Genomic DNA, 21,985 nt, shown 5'->3' with positions numbered 1-21,985 from the left:
AAAAATTAATATAATACAGTGTAATATTATATATTTATTAAAAATTAATACAATGTTAATGTAATACAATATAATATAATACACATGCATTAAAATAATATAATACAATATAATACAATACAATGTGCCAAACGCACCTTATAAACACTGATGGTTAAATGAGATTTTGAATTATTAAAATATTCATAATTTAATTTACTGTTAGCGACAAACTTGTATATATATGACAATTCAAAAAATATATATACAAACTTACACTTGTTTGACTTAAAATTATTTCATCATAAATTCTGGTTGTGTTAATTTCCACATTCATAAATGTTCATTAATCTCACTTTACAATTTTCTTTTCAACAATTATCATAAATATATACAAAATAAAATAATGAGCGATAGTCTTCGTTGAGCTATTTGGTTAATACACAATTTAAAAATTATTTTACAAAGACTCGCCGAATTTTACCACATGTTCAAGTGATATGATGGGCACTGGCACGCACTAGACTATCACACTGCAAAATAATCAAAAAGAAATTTATTAGTATTAATCAATACTATTTTTATTATGTCGTCGTCCAAAAAACGACTCTCATTTTAAGGGAGGCAAGCTGCGATGGCCAGTGAATAACGAGGATGACAAAATTACAATGGCCAATTCCAGCGGCCTTCGAGCATGAGAATTTGAGTATAAAAATAATTAATTTCAGTTTTCTTTTTTTTTTTCACTTAAAAAAAATGAGAAGCTCGCCATATTTTTCTGATATTTTGTTTTACGTTAGTTAGTTTCTTTCAGTTGTACTAACCCAGTGGATGCAACACCTACGTTGATATAGAATATCAAATTCCAAGGGAAATTTGGTAATTTACAAAATTTGATTTTTCTTGTCTCAATTATTATTACTATATAGGTATTGTGCACCTTAAGTCACACATTTATTATATTATAAATTTAATATTTAATATTTACAATAAAAAAATTATTTTCCTTCTAGAGAGTAATGAGCTAAAAATTTTTATTTAAACATTCTACTAAAAAATTCTGAATATATGTCATTCATATCCATCCATTTCTAATTTCAATTTCGACGAAAATTCTGCATATCCGTCTGTTACTAAGAACATTAATGTCAACTTAACCAATTTCTGTAGGAAAATCAGTACTGTAAAATGTTTTTTTTTTTTTTTTTTTCCCCTTTTCCTTCCTCCCTGAAAGAAGTTACAAATGACTTAAATTGCAGATGGAGATATGAAGATTTTTTTGGAGAAAAAAAAAGCTATGTAAACAGAAAAAATAAATAAATAATTAACTGACATAACTTTCCCCTCTAAAATTAGAAAATTATTTGTCATTTAGTGTATTACATGCCAAATATCTGGGAAAATACAACAACGCAAGCTTGGAGTTCCTCTGCTATTATACAACATAGCCATAACATAGGCTCGAAGAGTATCTCTCTACAAGTAACAATCAAACTCACTAAAACTCTTTTAGTTTCCTAGATATGAATAACAAAAGACAGGCAGCTAAGCAACACATTTTCCTACCCTTACACTTTACTCCTTCCTTTGGAGAAGATGACGACGACGAGGATGACGACAAATCTGAGCGATTTTTCTCAACCATGTAGCGTGCCCTTTTGAATTTCTGCTCTTCAGGAGTACCATTTTCTAGGAGGGAAGCGTCGGACCAATCACAATCCTAAAACTTATCAACCACTTCTGAGCAATGAGGGAAGTAGCGTCGACCTGTCTCCACTGCAATCATAGAAACTTCAGTAAATGCTCTAAGAAAATGTCTCTAGTGCTCCAAAGGTTCTAAAATTTTGTTGAGATATCAATGTACTAAGATTAACCTCTCTCGTTTGATATAAAAATCGCTAATTGTAAAGGTACAAAAACTAATAAGGTATATAAATACCTGTTTTAAGCAGAGCTTGCAGGCTTAATTGGAGTCTCTTGGCTTGCTTAGAGGGTGTTTCATTGAAATCAACCTCCTTTAAGTTCCCACTTGATCCTTTTGATTTTGATGCTGAAAGGCCAGTATAAAAATTGATGGCATCTGCATCTGCTATATCCATAGCTACTCCAGCTTCAGAAGGAAAAAAAACAACCGTGCAAAAGCCACTGCACATTAAGAAGCTGTTATGGCGCTCATCCACGACAGGGGAAAGAGTATTGACAACAAAGACTGGGCTGTAACACTGAGACTAAATCCTTGGGCAATTATTTATTAAAAACTAGTTTAGTCCAGATCATATGGATGCACAATTGTCTATCCAAAAAAGTGGATGGAACCACGACTAGCTAACAGTGTGCTCCAAGCAATTAGTGGCTTCCAAAGACAAATTCAAAACACAGGCAACTTGCTTTGGAAACTGTTTTCTATGTCCTTCTTTTATAGGTATTGAGAATGATAAAATGGATCATTCCAGATGCTTCGGAGTTCTAGTTGTGGAAAATATTCAATTCCAACAAACAAAAATAACAGTTTATCGAAATGTCTATGAAGGGACAAACAAACAACAAGTGTGCTATGTACAAACTCTTATATTCGACCAAAACACAAAGTACAAAGACATAGCTGAAACAAAAATGGCATGGACGGTTGATATGGCCCTGCATAAGTTGTCAATTTAAGAAAAATGATTAAACTTTACCGATTGAAAAAGAAATGACAATTGAACTAAATGAAAATATTCAATCACCTGTTACTCCACTCAACCCGCTGTATGCTGGAGAAACTGGAATCAGATTTAAAGTGAACAGCACACTAATCAATTGGGCAAGATCATAGACCTGAAAAGGAGCACATTCTTATGAAAAAAAAAAGGTATATAAAAATTTATAACTAATTACATAAAAACTACGCATTCAAAATATTTTCTAGTAAATAACACCATGCAGTAACGATGAAAAACATACCGTCTTGCATGCAAAAATGCTACCAGCAATTGAAGTGTACGGGACAAATGGATCTGCTAATATATATTCCTTCAGCAACGACTCCGCCTGGCTCTGGTAAGATTTGACTTCCATGGTAGTTCGGTAGTTCCTACAGAATATACAGAAGCTTCCTTGGACAATAGGTACCGGAATAGGCTCCTTTATTCTAGTTCTGCGATATTATGTTTCTTCCTTTCACCTATAAAATGCGAAAAGGGGCATTTCATTTTTTTTAAAAAAAGAGAAAAACACTAATCTTTTGAATGAAGTAAGTACATAAGTACACATTAAAAAGAGTTAACGGCGGTGTGATGTATCTCACAAAACCGTCATTCATAATCAATGCCATATGTTAGTCAGAGACTATCTTACAAACCCACCATGAAAATGACAGCTGAATGTAACAATCAAGTGAACACATGGCCAAACAAGCTTTACGGGTATCTAAAATTCAGGATAAATGAATAACAAAACCGGTGATCAAAGCAATTCGAGGCCAAAAATATATACATATATACATACAACAGAGAGCAGAGCAGAACAGAACCGAACGGAACCAATAATGTTAAACTGAAACAAAACCAGAAACAGAACTGAAAGAGAGTGTCTCATAAAAACTTACAGCAAAAGAAAAAAAGAAAAGAAAAGAAGGATATGTGAATGAATAACAAAAATACAATAATAATACATGCAAAGTTTAGTTTTGGGTATGTACCTGAAACAGACAGAAATTATGTCACCGGAAGTTGCGCGTAGGTTGAAACAAAAACAATTTGATGTTTCGCCATCGCTTTGGCTCTGCGTTATATACCAGTAAAAATTTGGATTTTTTTTCCTTATTTTTTAATATTTTAATGTTAATTATTAGTATTATTGGACCTCTCTAAGTTACATTTATCGTAAGTTACAGCCTGTGATATGATTACTTAACCAATAAGCAAATGCCAGGTGTACATGACAACAATAAAATAAAATCGTTTTAAGCGGTTACCAGCCGGTTACTAAAAGCTTCTATAACCAGTTGTGACAAAGGTAACGACGCCGTTTTAACCATTAGAAACACACCATGAACTTTAAGCAACAGGAGTTTCTTCTCGTCCAACACAATCCTCCATTTATTGGGATTTTGAACTCATATCTCGAGAAAATTAGTGTGAAAGTTGGAATTTCTACTAGGATTAATAGATTTGATAGTGGATATACTCGGGGTTTGATTGAAAAGGTTGGCTTTTTAATGGGTCGAGATGTGGCATCTTTGGCATTGGAAGCATGCATCAGTTTGAGGATTTGGGAATTGGTGGAGACTTTGATAGTTCATGGGCTAGTTGATCATCCTTCCTAATCGAATTTGGTTATGAGACTTGCAACAGAAAAAGAGGTCAGATTGGCTTTGTCTTTGTGTTTAAATATTCTCCAGATCTTGGATCGTCTAAGTTACTTTGCATTTTGAAGTACTTTCTTTGTCCACTTAAAGATGCTTTATGGTAGCGTGGGTAGTGTGAGGATGGAATGGGAGAGCCAAGCCTTGTTAGCTATTGAGAAGGCAAGCGATGAAAATCCGTCTAGGAAGAAATTGTGTTTGGCGACGGAGGCTTCAATACTGTTGATGGTTGCACATGATGGATTTTCAGTTTCTGAACTTTGTCTGCGTTATTTGTGAGCATCTTCAAACATTGATGAGGTGATGCTTTCCTCCGCAATAAGTAACTTGAATGGTATGAGCTTGATTCGGTACCTGGGGAAATGGTTGAAGAAATTTGAGACGTTTCCCCAAATTGCTATCGACAATCCTTCTACTTTGTACCCCTGCAATTGCATCCCCCTCCCACTCTTCTCGTCTTCTTTGGCTTTCGTGGCCGTTCTGTAATTCAACGGCAACAAAGCAATCAATCATCAATGGATATATGTCAATCTCGATTCAAAATCGGAACAAAAGCTTTACACTGATATTGCTTCGTTTTCAGTCAAAGTTCGATTTTATTTATCTCGATCATTCTCCTTCATTTTGAACATTTTTTTGTTTAGAATTAACCAATTTAGCCGGTTTGCCATTTGTTACTATTTTTGATAAATTTAACAACATCCGTTGGATTGAAATGAAAGATATCTAACGGTTCAGGTTAGCCAGACTGTAAGTTACGTTAAACGTAACTTAGGGATTGCCTTATTATATCTTTATTATCAAGAATTGGATTCGAATTCGTGCAATCGTGCTCGAAAGGGCAAAAGGAAACGCACGAAGCCAGGGAAAGGAAATCAGGAGCCCTTTTGCCCAGAGTTTTCCCACGCAACTACAATTTTCTATTTAGTCTTTCTATAATTGTTAAGTCAATTTCTTTTTTCTTTTTTTCTTTTTTAACTCACGTAAATTAAAATTTTACGACAAGCAAAATTAAATATTTTACTATTTAAATAGATGTATAAAAACTCCATACACCATCCCATACGTCATTTAAAAAATTTAATGAACTACTTAATTTGATCCCCAGTTACTTGATTTTGAGATAATTGGAATAACAATAATAAAAAGAATAACTGCTACTTTTAATTAAAATAGTTAAAAAAATAAAATTTATTTTTATTTAATTCTATGTTGATGCACTTTAACCCCACTCCCCACTATCTCTCAAATTAGAGAAAAATTTATGAGAGACCATTTTAGTAAGATTCCTCTTGACAATTATATATATATATATATATATATTTGTTTTATTTTATAAAAATGTGTTTATTGCTGGAGAGATTCTAGAAAGGGCATCTAAGGGTGTGTTTGGAATTGAGGTTGGGCAACTTTAAATTACAGTACTAAAGTGTTTGGTAAACACTAACTGTTGTAACTTAAAAACTATGCTGATATGATTTTTCATAGAAAATTTATTTTATCTTTAATAATTTTGTCAAAATTACTATTTAAATTTATATTTATTAAATATTACTAACTTTTGTTTCATAATTATAACATTTTTTTCACAGCAACTGTAGTTTAAAAATTACAGCACCTCAATCTCAAACGCATCATAAATGATAAGTCAAAAGAGGTGAGAATATTTTTATTTAGAGGATATAATTTTATATATAAGATTTTGTAAACTAATCTCATAAATTATAATTTGTTAGTTTGTATTGCTACTCCAAGCACATTACATTTGTGAATAAAATTGCTTTAATTCTCCATCTCTCACTACTTTCTAAAATTTTCTTTATTTTTTTAAGGAAAAATAAAAGAAATCTCTAGTTTTTTTTTTAAAAAAAGATTACCTAAAATCTCATTAATGATAATAGAAAATTTGAGATTGTAATGTCTACAAAATTGAAAGGCAAAGTTTGTTCAGCAACTGATGTTAATTATACATTCATGATAACGTGATCCATTCCATCAATGTTATGCGTTCGTGTGACGAATCAGGCTACGGTGCAACTGTGGCACCGGCCACAATTGCATCCAGCCATTGAATGCATTTGGATTGATAGAGTCCACTGACATCGAACGACTGAATGCAACTATGACACGGTACCACAGTTACACCTAAGGTTTTCCCTCGTGTGACTCCAGACAATATAATAAATTCTACAACCTAATTGATAAATGCCAGATTACTTGAAGAAAAAGAAAATTGCCATAATGTTAACATTACTGAAATCGTTACATGATTGTTACCAAAAGAGTCACAAGAAAATCATCCATCATTCATTAAAATTTCTCTGCTACTTGACAATACATAGCCGTAACATAGGCTCTGGGTATCTCCACAAGTACCAATCGAGCTCACTAAACTCTTTTAGTGTCCCAGGTGTCAAACACATCTTTTAGGGAAAGGTGATGCTTAATTGCTCAATGCCGAGGATGCCGGCATACCTGAACGATTGCTCTCAGCCATGTACTTGTAAAATGCCGACCAGGATGATGGCAGCCCTCAGCGATGGTGATAAGCCATGTCCTTGCAGACTGCCTCCGGCATCTCTACTTTAAGTTTCATGAAGCATGCCCTTTGGAGTTTCTGCACTTCCGGAGTACCCTTTTCTAGGAGGGAAGCATCGGCCGAATCACAATCCAAAAACTCATCAACCAATTCTGAGCAATTAGCGGGGTTGAAAAACATAAACTTCTCAACCACTTCTGAGCAATTAGGGAAGTAGCGTTGACCCGTCTCGACTGCGATCACAGAAAGTTCAGCAAATGCTCTAAGAAAATTATAAACATCCCAAGTTTTTCTTAAGAAATGCTATCAACATTAAGTCTGTTTTCCATTTTTTATTATTTCAGTTCATCCACCGGCATCTTAAGGATATAAAATACATTTTGCAAGGGGCGTGGGGCATGAAATTCACAAATTTTATAACTAATTAGCCACAAATGAAAGGACTGAAGAGTCTTGGATTACGGAATTTATTCTCAATAGGCTTAGGGTTCTGTTATCCACAGATGTCTAGGAAATAATGAAGTAAAAGATATCTGGCTGTGGAAAACATGGCACAATCAAGTCTTGTCTCCAAATAACAAGGTCCCAGATATCTGACTGCGGGTAAACATAGTATGGTCAAGAACCCTTAGGTAATGCTCGCATCCTGTTTTGCTTTAAATGAATTTACTTAGTTTTGTTTCATTGAAAGCTTTATTTATTCTATATTTTATTGAATTAAGTACTCCTAAAATTTAAAACCTGATTTGAATTTGTTTTAAAAGAGATTTTATAACTGCTATTACCCTTTTACCACAACTGCCAATTTTAACTTGCCAATAACCTCCCTTTAAAATCAAACTAATGTATAACTTTCTGTTCAAAGAAGTAAAATTTACGTTCCAAAAAGCTTGTCTGAAACGTTTATGTTTTATATAAATCCTGACTGTGTTTGAAAAATTACTCTGTTTCATTTGAAAGGTTAAATGAATTTTCTGAAAATATTGCACAAAGAATTCTTTTTGTTCGTTATGAATGTTTCTACGGATTGAGTTAACAGCTGACCCCTTGTCAATTATTTTTCACAGATAGTAGAAATTATTAATTCTAAGAATGCTTCGGAAGGATTGAGCTTTCATAAGGTTTGTAGCTAGATGTTTTTAATAATTAGTCGCGTGTATTACTGATTGAAGCTTGTATTTTGGCATAGTTTTAGCAGTTGAGTTCAGTTTATGTTTGTATTTAGAAGACTTATAGAAGTATTTTTTTTTTTTAAATCATGTAAGAAGGATTGTAAGATTTATTTGCTTACGAGGAAGTATTGTTGTATACTGATATACTGATTAATTAGCTGCGCATAGTTTATGATTGAGAATAAATTTTTCAAAATTTTGTGAAATTCATGAAAAGAGAAAGTAGACGACCTTTTGATATTTTGGAGATTTGGATTTACAAGCATTTAGTTTCGCTCAGATTCGATATGTGTTCTAAGTCCTAATTGGGTCTGGGTGCACACCTTCGGTCTAGAGGTAAAAAGTTGATCCCGTGAGATTTAGTGTTTCAAGGGTTAGGCATTGCTAACTCCTTGAAAGTTTTAAAGGACACCGATTATGTAGGCATACCTGCAACAAATGTCTTTAGTGGTATAAAGAAAGGTTCTACCATTTTGTTGAGATGTCAATGTACTAACAATTACCCTTTCTCTTTTGATACATCTGATTACACCTAACAGAGCACTATAAAGAGATTCCAATTTTACTTCTAATGAAATGGAAGGAGAAACCTGGATACATGTATTATTTAATTATAAAGATAATCAGTAAATAGAAAGGTGCAAAAGTTAATAAAGTATATAAATACCTGTTTTAAGCAGAGTGAGCAGTCTCAATTGGCATCTTTTGGCTTGCATAGAGGGCGTTTCATTCAAATCAACCTCCTTTAAGTTCCCACTAAGTCCTTTCCGACCAAATGCTGAAAGGCCAGTGGTTGTATCTGCACCTGCTATTTCCATAGCTACTCTAGCTTCAGAAGGAAACAACCGTACACAAGTCACTGCGAAATATTAAGAAGCTGTTATGGCACTCATCCAGGATAGGCATAGATTTTTTTGTACCTCATTACTTTTGGGGCAAAAAAACCAAAAAATAAAAGTTTTGATGACAAAGTCTTGTGCAATTATTCATCAAAAACCAGTTCAGTGCAAACCGCCAAGCCTAGATTAGATGGATTCAGAGTTGTCTATTCCAAAAAAGGGATCAAATCACACGACTGGCCAACAGTGTGCTCCAAGCAATGAGCCCATGTGTGTTTGAGATCCTAAGATGAAGGGACACACAAACTCTGAGAAGATGATTTACTAATACCAGCAAAGGAATATCACCTTTATTTTCCAGATGAAGGGACAAAAAAACAGTAGAAAGAAGTGTGCTATGCACAAACTCTGAGAAGGTGATGAACTAATACCAGTAAAGAAATATCACCTATACTTTCCATATAGTCCAGCTTCCTTTGGAAATCATCATCCATCACTTCTGCTGACATTGCCAAGTTCCCAGACATGGAGTTCCTTCTCATTTCTCTCTCAAGGACATCAATGCATAACCGGTCTTTGTTAGTTTCCTGTCCCTGCTTTGTAGCTTCAATATAATCCTTTCACCTTGTCATTCTTCGACAGATTGCTAAAGCTGTTTGCCCATCTGATGTAGTTTCTGATGCGCATGCTCCCTTGCTCAGCAGGGCCACCATCACTGCTGGCTCCTTATGCCTTGCAGCTACATGAAGCACCGTACGTCCTCTTGCATCCTTAAGATTGAGATCAGCCAAGCCCATATTGAGCACTTCCTTAAAACCCATAGGGTTGCAGTAGGCAGCAGCATAGTGCAGAGCATAAGCATCATCCAAAGTGACATTAGATACATCCAGAAGAAGCTTCAACAGTTCAACGTCACCAGAGTCCAGTGCCCTGTGGATTCCTCTAACTACTTTTGCATTTATAGGATTCACTTCTGCTATATTAGCTTCAGACTCCTGGTTAGATTTGACACGGAGTGATTTGATTTCACTTGAAACTTCATCAGGAAGCTCTTTCTCGAGACAAACATTGTCAAGATTTGACCTTGCAATTCTCTGGATCCAGTAAGAACGGAGCTGGTTCAGTTGGCAATGCAAGGCAGCCACAAGAGTTGGGATTACATCTTCCACAAGAGCCTTCTCAACCACTTCCAGAAGCCAAAGCTACATGGACAGATAGAGCTTTGATTGAGAATAACATATTCAAAATTCAAATGCCCCATAGTGGGTAATTATTGGTAAACATAATAAAGCATATATAAAATGCTACACGGACAAATAGAGTTTTGATTCAGAATAATATATTCAAAATTCAAATACTTAAAGGGGATAATCTGTGCAGGAAAATAATAATGAGGCGGAAAATCAGTGTCATGCTTATCAAACCTAAATGCCGATGGACCAATGTTCAGAGACATAAGCTAACCTACCCAACATGTTATTCTAAAGCATTAATGATTTGCTAGGCTATAACCTGGACAGGAAAAAGAGAATCTCTCGCATTCACTGTTGAGCTTGAAAGCTTGAGAGAACTAACTGTCAAGTGAGTGAGAAAATACGGATAAAACAACCTAAATAACAGAACAGTCAAGCCAGAACATGAACTGACACCCACCGAAATGAAAATTGGTGGTCAAGTAAAATTTTTTCTAGAAGAAACCTTCCAATGCTAGTCTCCAATAGACCATTTCATAATCAGGCAATTTACTAAAAGTGAGACGAGTGAATCAACTAAAGGAAAGGCGAAGTTTGTCAAAGTTCCAATATGCAGAGGTAGAATAACATATCATTCACTAGAAATGTAGCGCCGTTGTTGGACAGTAAGTAACAGCTAGACATCCTTGAAGGCTTGAACAAATCTATGAAGCCTACAGACAGAAGTGACAATTTTCCTTGGTTAGAAACTCAACGCAAAAGCTTTTTGCGATAGGATAGGTGCACCTATCAAATTCAGACTCATGTAATCTATACCTTTTTGGTTAGTTGTTATCATTCTTGGGTGTCAGTGTCAGCAAGCATTGATTCCTAGAGTTTGCTGCCCATCATCATCATTTTTGTCTCTGTCAAAATAAAACAACAGACTCTTGCAAGATAAGACGAAGTTTTGGGCTCTCTACACTTTTAACAAGCTAATTTTGGATCTACTACAATGCCTAATATTGCGAACCATCGAAGTTGCTTCGCATTTACTTGCTTCGATTCTTTGGGTCTTTGCAAGTGACAACTGAAATTGATTTCAATCCCATATATGTTAAAACTATACGAAGAAGCATAAATTTAAGCAATACAAATAGCGGGGAAGCGCAATTACCTGAAAAACCGAAACGAGCTCTGTCATCTGAAAAGCAACAGAAGCATAAATCAACTCAATAGCATAATTAATAGCAGGGGGGCAAGTACTATGAACACAAGCATCATGAACACACGTGGACACTTCTGAAGGAGATTCCTTAATCATTCCAGTGTAAAGATAATACAAGATTTCATTGAAAGCTTCAAATCCAAACTTCCGATCATAAGGCACCAAATCAGTCATAAGATACTTGGGTTTCCCCTCACTCACAGAACCATCATTTCTCAAATTAAAAAGCCGATGAAGAAATTGACTGTGCGCAGACAATATGCTGCGATTAACTGCCACTGATTTGCCCTCAACAACAATCTCAGCGTCAAGCCATGGCTCTTCAGGATTGCTGCTTTGCTTCCTTAAGTTCAAATTATCAAGATCAGAGCAAATTTCAGGGCCTGTTGATTGATTAGTAGACCAACAAGTCGAATACGATGAGGCAAAACTCAAAGATGCTGACTTTTCGTTTGCATTTTCCGTGATACTATGAAGAACCATATTCAAACTGAATCTATATATATATATATATCAAGAAAGAATGAAAGGCTTATAACTGAAGCTTGAATCGTGATCTACCTATGTGATTTAAAGATGAAAGTTTGACCCAAGTTCACCCGTCATGAAGCAAGCAGGCATCAAAGAAACAGAGGGGAATCATATGTTTCTATCAAAAGCAAAAAAAAAAAAAAAAATATATATATATATATATATATATATATATATATATAGATTTTTTAATTGCCCACTAGGTAAAGCAATAAAAAAATATCTTGAAAAAAAAATTTCCAAAAAAGCATAAAAATAGAAAAAGCCAAAAGATGCTTTTCTGAGGAGGAAGAAGTGCAAGCTTAATAGTAATTAGCAACTATATAATATAGCTTAGAGATACATTTAAACGTTCCTATAATAATTAATTAAAAATAGATTTTTGAGTACGATACATCATTCAAAGCCTATATTTTAAGCCCAGGAGACATGATATTTAATTTATTTGATGATTGATGAATTTTACAATTTTAGACGTGATTAAGAAAAAAAAATTCTTTTAGTAATGTATGATATATAAAGTACTATTTTAATCTTCAATTTGGATATAAATATAACCGACTAAGACGATTATAATAAAATAAATTTTTGAAAATGTTTAGCATTATACTATTAGGAGTGAGACTATTTACAATTTGGTACTCCAAATAACACTATAAATAGCTATGGTTGAATGAGATTTTAAATTATTAAAATATTCGTAATTTAATTTACTGTTAGTGACAAACTTGTATATATAACAATTCAAAAATATATACATGTTTTTTTAACATCCATTCACTTACACTCATTTGACATAAAATTATTTCATCATAAATCCTAGTTGTGTTAATTTCCCACATTCATGAATGTTCATTAATCTCACTTTATATTTTTCTTCAACAATTGTCATAAACATATACAAAATAAAGTAATGATTTAGTGAGCGGTGGTCTACATAGAGTTGTCTAGTTAATACACAATTTAAATACTATTTTACAGAAAATCACAAATTTTATCATATGTTCAGGTGCTATGATGGACACTGATACTCACTAGATCATCACACTACAAAATAATCAAAAGAAATTTATTAGTATTAATCTATGTCATTTCTATTATGTCGTGGTCCAAAAATGGCCAGTGAATAATGAGGATGACAAAATTACAATAGCCAATTCCAGCGGCCGTCGAGCATGAGAATTTGGGTATAAAAATAATTAATTTTAAAAAATTGGTAATTTACAAAATTTAAATTTTCTTTTCTTAATTATTATTATTATATGGGTGCTGTGCAACTTAAGTCACATTTATTATAGTATAAATTTAAAATTTAATATCTACAATTGAAAATTTTTCTTCGGGGAGTAATTAGCTACAAATTTTTGTATAAAAATTCTGTTAAAAATTCTGCATATATATCATTCATATCCATCCATTTCTAATTTCAATTTCGATGAAAATTCTGCATATCTATTTATTTCAAAGAGCATTAATGCCATCTTAACCAATTTCTGTATGAGGGTCACTACTGTAAAATACAGGTACAAATGCCTTTTTTTTTCCCTCTTTTCTCCCTGAAAGAAGTTGCACATGACTGAGTTTGCAGATGAAGATATGGAGATTTTTTTTTTTTAAAAAAGAAGCTATATTATACACTGAATTAAACAGATAAAATAAACAAATAATTTACTGACATATTTTTTCCCTCTAAAATTAGAAAATTCTTTGTCATTTAGTATATATTACATGCCAAATACCTGGGAAAATACAACAATGCAAGCTTGAAGTTCCTCTGCTATTATACAACATAAGCCATAACATAGGCTCTAAGAGTATCTCTCTACAAGTAACAATCAAAATCAGTAAAACTCTCTTAGTCTCCTAGCAATGAATAACAAAAGACAAGTAGCTAAGCATCACCTTTTCCTACCCTTACACTTTACTCCTTCCTTTGGAGAAGACGACAAACCTAAACGATTTTTCTCAGCCATGTCCTTGTAAAATGCCTTCTGTACGTCTTCTTTAAGTTCCATGAAGCGTGCCCTTTTGAGTCTCTGCTCTTCAGGAGTACCATTTTCTAGGAGGGAAGCATCAGACCAATCACAGTCCAAAAACGAGCAATGAGGGAAGTAGCGTCGACCCGTCTCAACTGCAATCATAGAAAGCTCAGTAAATGATCTAAGAAATTATCTCTGGTGGTGCAAAGGTTCTAATATTTTGCTGAGATATCAATGTACTAAAATTTAACCTCTCTCTTTTGATAAAAAAATCACTAATTGTAAAGGTACAAAAACTAATAAGGCATATGAATACCTGAAAAGGAACACATTCTTATGGAAAACGGAGGGTATAAAAATTTTATAACTAATTAAATAAAAACTATGCATTCAAAATATTTTCTAGTAAATACTACCTCGCAGTAACGACGAAAAACATACCATCTTGCAAACAAAAATGCTACCAACAATTGAAGTGTACGAGACAAATGGATCTGCTAATAAATACTGATAATATGATGAATCCATCTCATATAACTTTTCTCCTCAAATAATTTTAGTGGCCAATTGTGTACTATGTACAAATAGTCCTTATGAACAATTATATATAATTTTTTCTGTTTTGTTTTATAAAAATGTGTTTATCGCTAGAGGGACTTTAGAAAGAACATCTAAATGAGAAGTCAAAACAGGTGTGAATATTTTTATTTAGAGGATATAATTTTATATGTAAGATTCTATAAACTAATCTTATAAATTATAATTTATTAGTTTGTATTGCCGCATTAAGGGTGTGTTTGGTGCATGTGATTATAGTATATTATAACACTGTTCACATCATAATTATTGAAATAAATTAATAATTTTATTATTTATTATTCATATTTTAATTTTCATTATATTAAAAATATAACTAAATAATGCATTATTTAATTTTATAATAATTAATATATAAAAATTGATTATTATTTAAAAATTTAATATAACTAACAATAAATATTTATGTATGAATAAATTTAAATAATATTAATTTAAAATTAATACCAATAAAAATAATAACATAAAATATCATTAAGTTATGATATTATTTAGAGATTATTTGATTAAATTATTTACTTCGATCTTTATTTCACATGTTATATATTTAGGAAATACTGAAAAATCAATGTTACATTGTCAAAAATATAAGGCTATAAGTTTCGATCTTTACAAAAAATTGTGATATTTTTTAACATCTATACTAAAAAATAATGTTAAATTTTTAAAATTTAAGACTTATATATTTAGTATTTTTCTAGGTACTAATAAATATTATTTTCTAAATATATTATTTAAGTTAATCACAAAAAATTAATACAGTACAGTGTAGCACCAAACGTTGTATAACATTATTATAATACAGTGCTAAAACAATACATAATAATACAATACACCTGCATTAAAATAATGCAATACGGCATAATACAATACAGTGTGCCAAATACACCTTAAACACATTATATTTGTGAATATAATTACTTTATTTCTCCCCCTCTCACAACTTTCTAAATTTTTCTTCATTTTTTTAAGGAAAAAAGAATCTCCAGCTCTCTTTTTTTTTTTTTAAAAAAAAAGATTATCTTAATCTCATTTACTGATAATAGAAAATTTGAGATAGTAATGTATCCAAAATTAAAAAGGCAAAGTTTGTTCAGCAACTAATGTGACTACTCATGCATGCCTCATCCCAATTGTAGTACACCCTTTTTTTTTTTCTTAACTTTTTAAGCATAGCCTATAAATTATACAATTTTATATAAAAATATTTTATGAAATGAGTTTATGAATAATGCGATTCATTCCATCAATGTTATAAGTTGTGTCTCACTGGACTTGAAACAATATAATAATTTTACAATCTAATTGATGAATGTCAGATCACTCAAAAAAAAAAAAAAAAAAATATATATATATATATATATATATATATATGAGATAATGTTAGCATTACTCAAATCGTTACATGATTGCATCAAAGAGTCACAAGAAAGTCATCCATCATTCATTAATATATTCTCTGCTACTAGACAATACATAGCCATAACATAGGCTCTGACCATCTCTCAAGTACCAGTCGAGCTCACTAAACTCTTCTAGTTTCCCGGGCGTCGAAGTATCACTTCCTGGAAAAGGTGATGCTTAATTGCTCGATGCGGAGGATGTCGGCATGCCTGAACGATTGTTCTCAGCCATGTAATCGTAAAATGCCGACGAGGAGGATGGCAGCCCTGAACGATTGTCATAAGCCATGTCCTTGCAGAATGCCTCCTGCACATCTTCTTCAAGTTCTATTAAGCGTGCCCTTTTAAGTTTCTGCTCTTCCAGAGCATCTGATTCTAGAAGGGAAGCATCGAGCCAATCACAATCCAAAAACTTATCAACCACCTCTGAGCAATGAGGGAAGTAGCGTCGACCCCTCTCGACTGCGATCACAAAAAGTTCAGCAAATGCTCTAAGAAAATTCTAAACATCTCATTAAGTCTGTTTTCCGGTTTTTAGTATTTCAATTCAACCATTGGCATCTTAAGGATATAAAATGCATTTTGCAGGGGCCATGGGGCAGGAAATTCACAAATCTTATAACTAATTAGCCACAAATGAAAGAACTGAAGAGAGTCTTGGTTTACAGAATTTATTCTCAATAGGCTTAGGGTTCCTTATCCAAAGATGTCTAGGAAATAATGAAGAACAAGATATCTGGCTGTGGAGAACATGGCACAATCAAGTGCTAACAAGGTGCCAGATATCTGACTGCATGGTAGGGTCAAGAACCCTTATGTAATTCTCGCATCCTGTTTTGCTTTAAATGAATCTACTTAGTTTCGCTTCAACGAAAACTTTATTTATTCTTTATTTTATTGAATTAAATACTTCCTAAATTTGAAACTTGATTCGAATTTGTTTTAAAAGAGATTTTATAACTGCTATTACCCTGTTACCACAACTGTGCATTTTAACTTCCCAATAACCTCCCTTTAAAATCAAACCAACGTATAACTTTATATTAAAAGCAAAATTTATGTTCCAAAAAGCTTCTGTCTCAAACGTTTATGTTGACACAAATCCTGACTGCGTTTGAAAAATTACTCTGATTCATTTGAAAAGTTAAATGAATTTTCTGAAAATATTGCGCAAAGAATTCTTTTCGTTCGTTATGAATGGTTCTACTTAATTACTTATTAACAACTGCCCCATTATCAATTATTTTTCGCAGATAGTAGCGATTATTAATTTGAAGGTTCTTTGGAAACAAGCTTCGGAAGGATTGAGCTTCTGTAAGGCTTCTAGCTAGATGTTTTAATAATTAGTCGTATGTATTACTGATTGAAGCTTGTGTTTGCATAGTTTTAGCAGCTGAATTCTGTTTATGTTCGTATTTAGGGGACTTCTAAAAGTTTTTTTTTTTTTAAATCATGTAAGAAGAGGAATGTAAGATTTATTTGCTTATGAGGAAGTATTGTTGTATATTGATATGGTGATTATTTAGATGCGCATAGTTTATGATTGAGAATGAATTTTTAAAAACATTTGGTGAAATCCATGAAAAGAGAAAGTAGATGAGCTTTTGATATTTTGGAGATTTGGATTTACAAGCATTTAGTTTTGCTCAGATTCGATATGTGTTTTAGGCACTAATTGGGTCTGTGTGTCACGCCTTAGGTCCGGAGGTAGGCGTAGCTAACTCCTGGAAAGTTTTAAAGCACACTGATTATGGAGGCATCCCTACAACAAATGTCTCTAGTGATATAAAGAAAGGTTCTACCATTCTGTTGAGATATCAATGCACTAACAATTACCCTTTCTCTTTTGCTACATCTCATTACACCTAACAGAGCACCATGAAGAGATTCCAATTCACTTCTAATGAAATGTAAGGAGAAACCTTGATACATGTATTATTTAATTATAAAGATAATCAGTAAATAGAAAGGTGTAAAAGTTAATAAAGTACATAAACACTTGTTTTAAGCAGAGTTTGCAAAGGCGTTTCACTCAAATCAACCTCCTTCAAGTTCCAACTCAGTCCTATAGGATTTAATGCTGAAAGGCCAGTATTAAAATTGGTGGTATCTGCACCTGCTATACGAATAGCTATTATAGCTTCAGAAGGAAACAACAACCGTGCAAAAGCCACTGCAAAATATTAAGAAGCTGTTATGGCACTCATCCAGGATAGGCATAAATTTTTTTGTCCCTCATTACTTTTGGAAATGAAATAGTTTTGATGACAAAGTCTTGTACAATTATTTATCAAAAACTAGTTCAGTGCAAACCACCAAACGTAGATCAAATGGATTCACAATTGTCTATTCGAAAAAAGTGGAAAAAATCACATGACTGGCCCCAAGCAATGAGCCCATGTGTGTTTGACATGCTAAGATGAAGGAACACACAAACTCTGAGAAGATGATTTACTAATACCAATAAAGGAATATCACCTCTATTTCCCAGATTGTTCAGCTGCATTTGGAAATCATCATCCATCACCTCGGATGACATTGTCAAGTTCCCAGACATGAAGTTGTCTAGGACATCAATGCATAACCGGTCTTTGTTAATTTCCTGCCCCTGCTTCGAAGCTTCAATATAATCCTTTCGCCTTGTCATTCTCCGACAGATTGCTACAGCTGTTTGTCCATCTGATGTAGTTTCTGATGCGCATGCTCCCTTGCTCAGCAGGGCCAGCAGCACTGCTGGCTCCTTACGCAGTGCAGCCACATGAAGCACCGTATGACCTCTTGCATCCTTAAGATTGAGATCAGCCAAGCCCATACTGAGCACTTCCACAAAAACATTAGGGCTGCAGTAGGCAGCGGCATAGTGCAGAGCATAAGCATCATCTAAAGTGACTTCATATTCATTCAGAAGAAGATTCAGCAGTTCAAAATCATAAGAGTCCAGTGCCTTGTGGATTCTTCTGACTCTTTTTGCATGCACAGGGTCTACTTCTGCTGCATTATCTTCGGACTCCTGGTGAAATTTGATGCGGATTGATTTGATTTCACTTGAAACTTCCTCAGGAAGCTCTTTCTCGAGATATATATTGTCAAGATTTGACCTTACAACTCTCTGGATGCAGAGAGAACGAAGCTGGTTCAGGTGGCAATGCAAGGCAGCCACAAGGATTGGGATTACATCTTCCACAACAGCCTTCTCAACAAAGTTCAGAAGCTGAAGCTACACCGACAGATAGAGTTTTGAGTCAGAATAATACATTCAAAATTTAAATACCCCGTGGTGGGTAATTATTGGTAAACATCATAAAACATATATAAGAATGTTGCTCTCCTTCAATATGCTACTTAAAGGGGACAATCTGGGTAGGAAAATAATAATGAGACGAAAAATCAGGGCCATGCTTATTGCAAATGCCGATGGACAAATGTTCAGAGACATAAGCCCGCCTACACAAGATGTTATTCTATAGCATTAATGATTTGATAGGTTATAGTCTAGAGGGGAAAAAGAGAATCTCTTGCATTAATCTTTGAGCTTGGAAGCATGAGAGAACTAACTATCAAGTGAGTGAGAAGATCAGATAAAACAGCCTAAATAACAGAATAGTCAAGCCAGAGCATGCGCTGACACCCACCAAAATGAAAATCGGTGGTCAAGTAAAACTTTTTCCACAAGAAACCTTCCATTTCTAGTCTCCAATAGACCATTTCATAATCGGGCAATTGAATAAAAGTGAGACCAGTGAATCAACAAAGGAAAACCGAAGTTTGTCAAAGTTCCAATACATAGATGTAGAATAATATTTCATTTACTAGAAAGGTAGTGTCATTGTTGGAAAAATAAGCAAGCTAGACATCAAGCATTGGGTGTCAGGGTCAGCAAGCATTGATCCCTAGAGTTCGCTGCCCATCATCATTTTTTTTTTGTCTATTTGAAAATAAAACAACAAACTCTTGCAAGATAAGATGAAGTTTTGGGCTCTACAATTCTACAGTATCTACAAATTTTGGATCTCCTGCGATGACTAATATTGCGAATCACTGAAGTTGCTTCACATTTACTTGCTTTCGCACAATTGAAATTGATTTCAATTCCATAAATGTTAAAACTATACCGAAATGTTAAAACTATACCAAGAAGCATAAATTTAAGCAATACAAATAGCAGGGAAGCACAATTACCTGCAAAAGCAAAACGAGTTCTTTCATCTGAAAAGCAGCAGAAGCATACATCAACTCAATAGCATAATTGACAGCAGGAGGGCAAGCATCATGAGCACAAGCATCGTCAACACACGTGGACACTACTAGAGGAGATGGCTTAACCTTCCCAGTGTAAAGATAATGCAAGATATCATTGAAAGCTTCATATCCAACCTTCCCATAAGGCACCAAATCAGTCATAAGATACTTGGGTTTCCCCTCACTCACAGAACCATCATTTCTCAAATTAAATAGCCAATGAAGAAATTGACTGTGTGCAGACAATATGCAGCGATTAACTGCCACTGATTTGCCCTCAACAACAATCTCAGCATCAAGCAATGGCTCTTCAGGATTGCTGCTTTGCCTCCTTAAGTTCAAATTATCAAGATCAGAGCAAGTTTCAGAGCCTGTTGGTTGATTAGTAGACCAACTAGACGGATATGATGAGACAAAACTCAAAGATGCTGACATTTCGTTTGCATTTTCCATGAAACTATCAAGGACCACATTCAAACTGAATCTATATATATATGTACATCAAGAAAGAATGATATCAGTCACAATGAAAGGCTTATAACTGAAGCTTGAATCATGATCTACCTATGTGATTTAAAGATGAAAGTTTGACCCAAGTTGACCAATCATGAAGCAAGCAAGCATCGAAGAAACAGAGGTGAATCATATGTTTCTATCAAAAGCAACACACAAAAAAAAAAAAAAAAAGATTTTTTAACTGCCCACTTGGTAAAGCAATAAAAAAAAAATCTTGAAAAAACTTTTAAAAAGCATAAAAATAGAAAAAGCCAAAAGATGATTTTCTGAGAAGGAAGCAGTGTAAGCTTAACAGTAATTAGTAAATATATAATATAGCTTACAGACACCTTTAAATGTTAGTATAATCATTAATAAAAATAGATTTTTGAGTATGATACATCATCCAAAGCCTGTCCTTTTAGTTCATGAGAATCAGATTTTGTATAATATATATATATATATATATATATATATATATATATATATATATAGGGGTGGGCATGGGTTGGTTTGGGTTGGATTTTAAGTCAACCCAAACCAAACCATAAAAATTTGGATCCAACCCAAACCAACCCAAATATTTTTAACCCAAACCAAACCAAACCATTTGGGTTTGGTTTGGGTTTGGTTTGAATTTTATTATCAAAATAGTTTTTATTTTAATAAAATTTAATTATATCAAAATTATAATAATTATTAATTGTTATTAATTATTAAATTAATATTAAAATATAAAAAAATATAGTGGATAAAAATTATAAATTTTACAAAAACTTAATCCTTAAATTAAAGAATACTAGAAAATCAAAATAAAGTTTAATCACAAAAATTATTATTTCTCAATAAATAAGAAAGTACACTTTAATAATAAACTTTCACAAACATGACATTAACAATTTAATAATAAATTTTACCACTTGTTATTTATTTAATTATGCAATATTTGTTTTTATTTATCGTTTTGGTAGTTTTGCGTTATATTGTCTACTTATATGTTTAATTTTAGGGAGATTGTCAGTTTCCCCCCTACAGTAATCAATATATATTATTTTTCCCCCTTCTGCTTTTATAATGGCCAAAAACTCCTCTAATAGTATACGTTTACAATATTACCCTTATTTTCAACTACTCTTTTATTTATATTTATTCTAAATTAAATAAATCACATGAATAGAAACTAAATAAAAAATAAAACATTAAAAATAAGAAATATATGTTTTGATATGAACAAAAAAATTAATAATAAAATTTTTTTATACTTATTTATTTTGTGAAAATTTTCTTATAATAAATATATAAGAAAATTATTAGTCAAATGATAAAAAAATTATTATAAGAAAACTTGATTGACAAATAAAAATTTATTATAAGATAAATAATAAAATATTTTACCTATACTTTTTACATTTAATTTTAAAATATTACAAAATATTTATTATAAGAAAATGTTCACAAAATAAATAA

At 32.8% G+C, this 21,985-nt stretch overlaps 1 protein-coding gene and 2 pseudogenes across 1 annotated transcript; 1 reads left to right on the top strand and 2 right to left on the bottom strand.

Moving 5' to 3' along the window:
* Positions 1–1,382: 1,382 nt before the first annotated feature.
* On the bottom strand, positions 1,383–11,757 carry LOC18045555 (annotated as a pseudogene).
* LOC18045522 lies at positions 3,832–4,872 on the top strand (annotated as a pseudogene).
* Positions 11,758–15,962: 4,205 nt separating the features above from the next.
* On the bottom strand, positions 15,963–20,494 carry LOC18045554 (BTB/POZ domain and ankyrin repeat-containing protein NPR2). Its single transcript, XM_024185356.1, has 4 exons — positions 19,958–20,494; positions 18,263–18,995; positions 17,784–17,957; positions 15,963–16,246 (listed from the first exon to the last, which is right to left on the bottom strand). Exons 1-4 carry the CDS (start codon positions 20,474–20,476, stop codon positions 15,963–15,965), a joined length of 1,710 nt encoding a protein of 569 aa, XP_024041124.1. The 5' UTR covers positions 20,477–20,494.
* Positions 20,495–21,985: the final 1,491 nt, after the last annotated feature.

The sequence above is a fragment of the Citrus clementina genome, unplaced genomic scaffold (assembly GCF_000493195.1).
Source record: "Citrus clementina cultivar Clemenules unplaced genomic scaffold, Citrus_clementina_v1.0 scaffold_4, whole genome shotgun sequence".
Lineage (NCBI taxonomy): Eukaryota > Viridiplantae > Streptophyta > Magnoliopsida > Sapindales > Rutaceae > Citrus > Citrus x clementina.
This window is presented reverse-complemented; position numbering and strand designations above follow the sequence as displayed.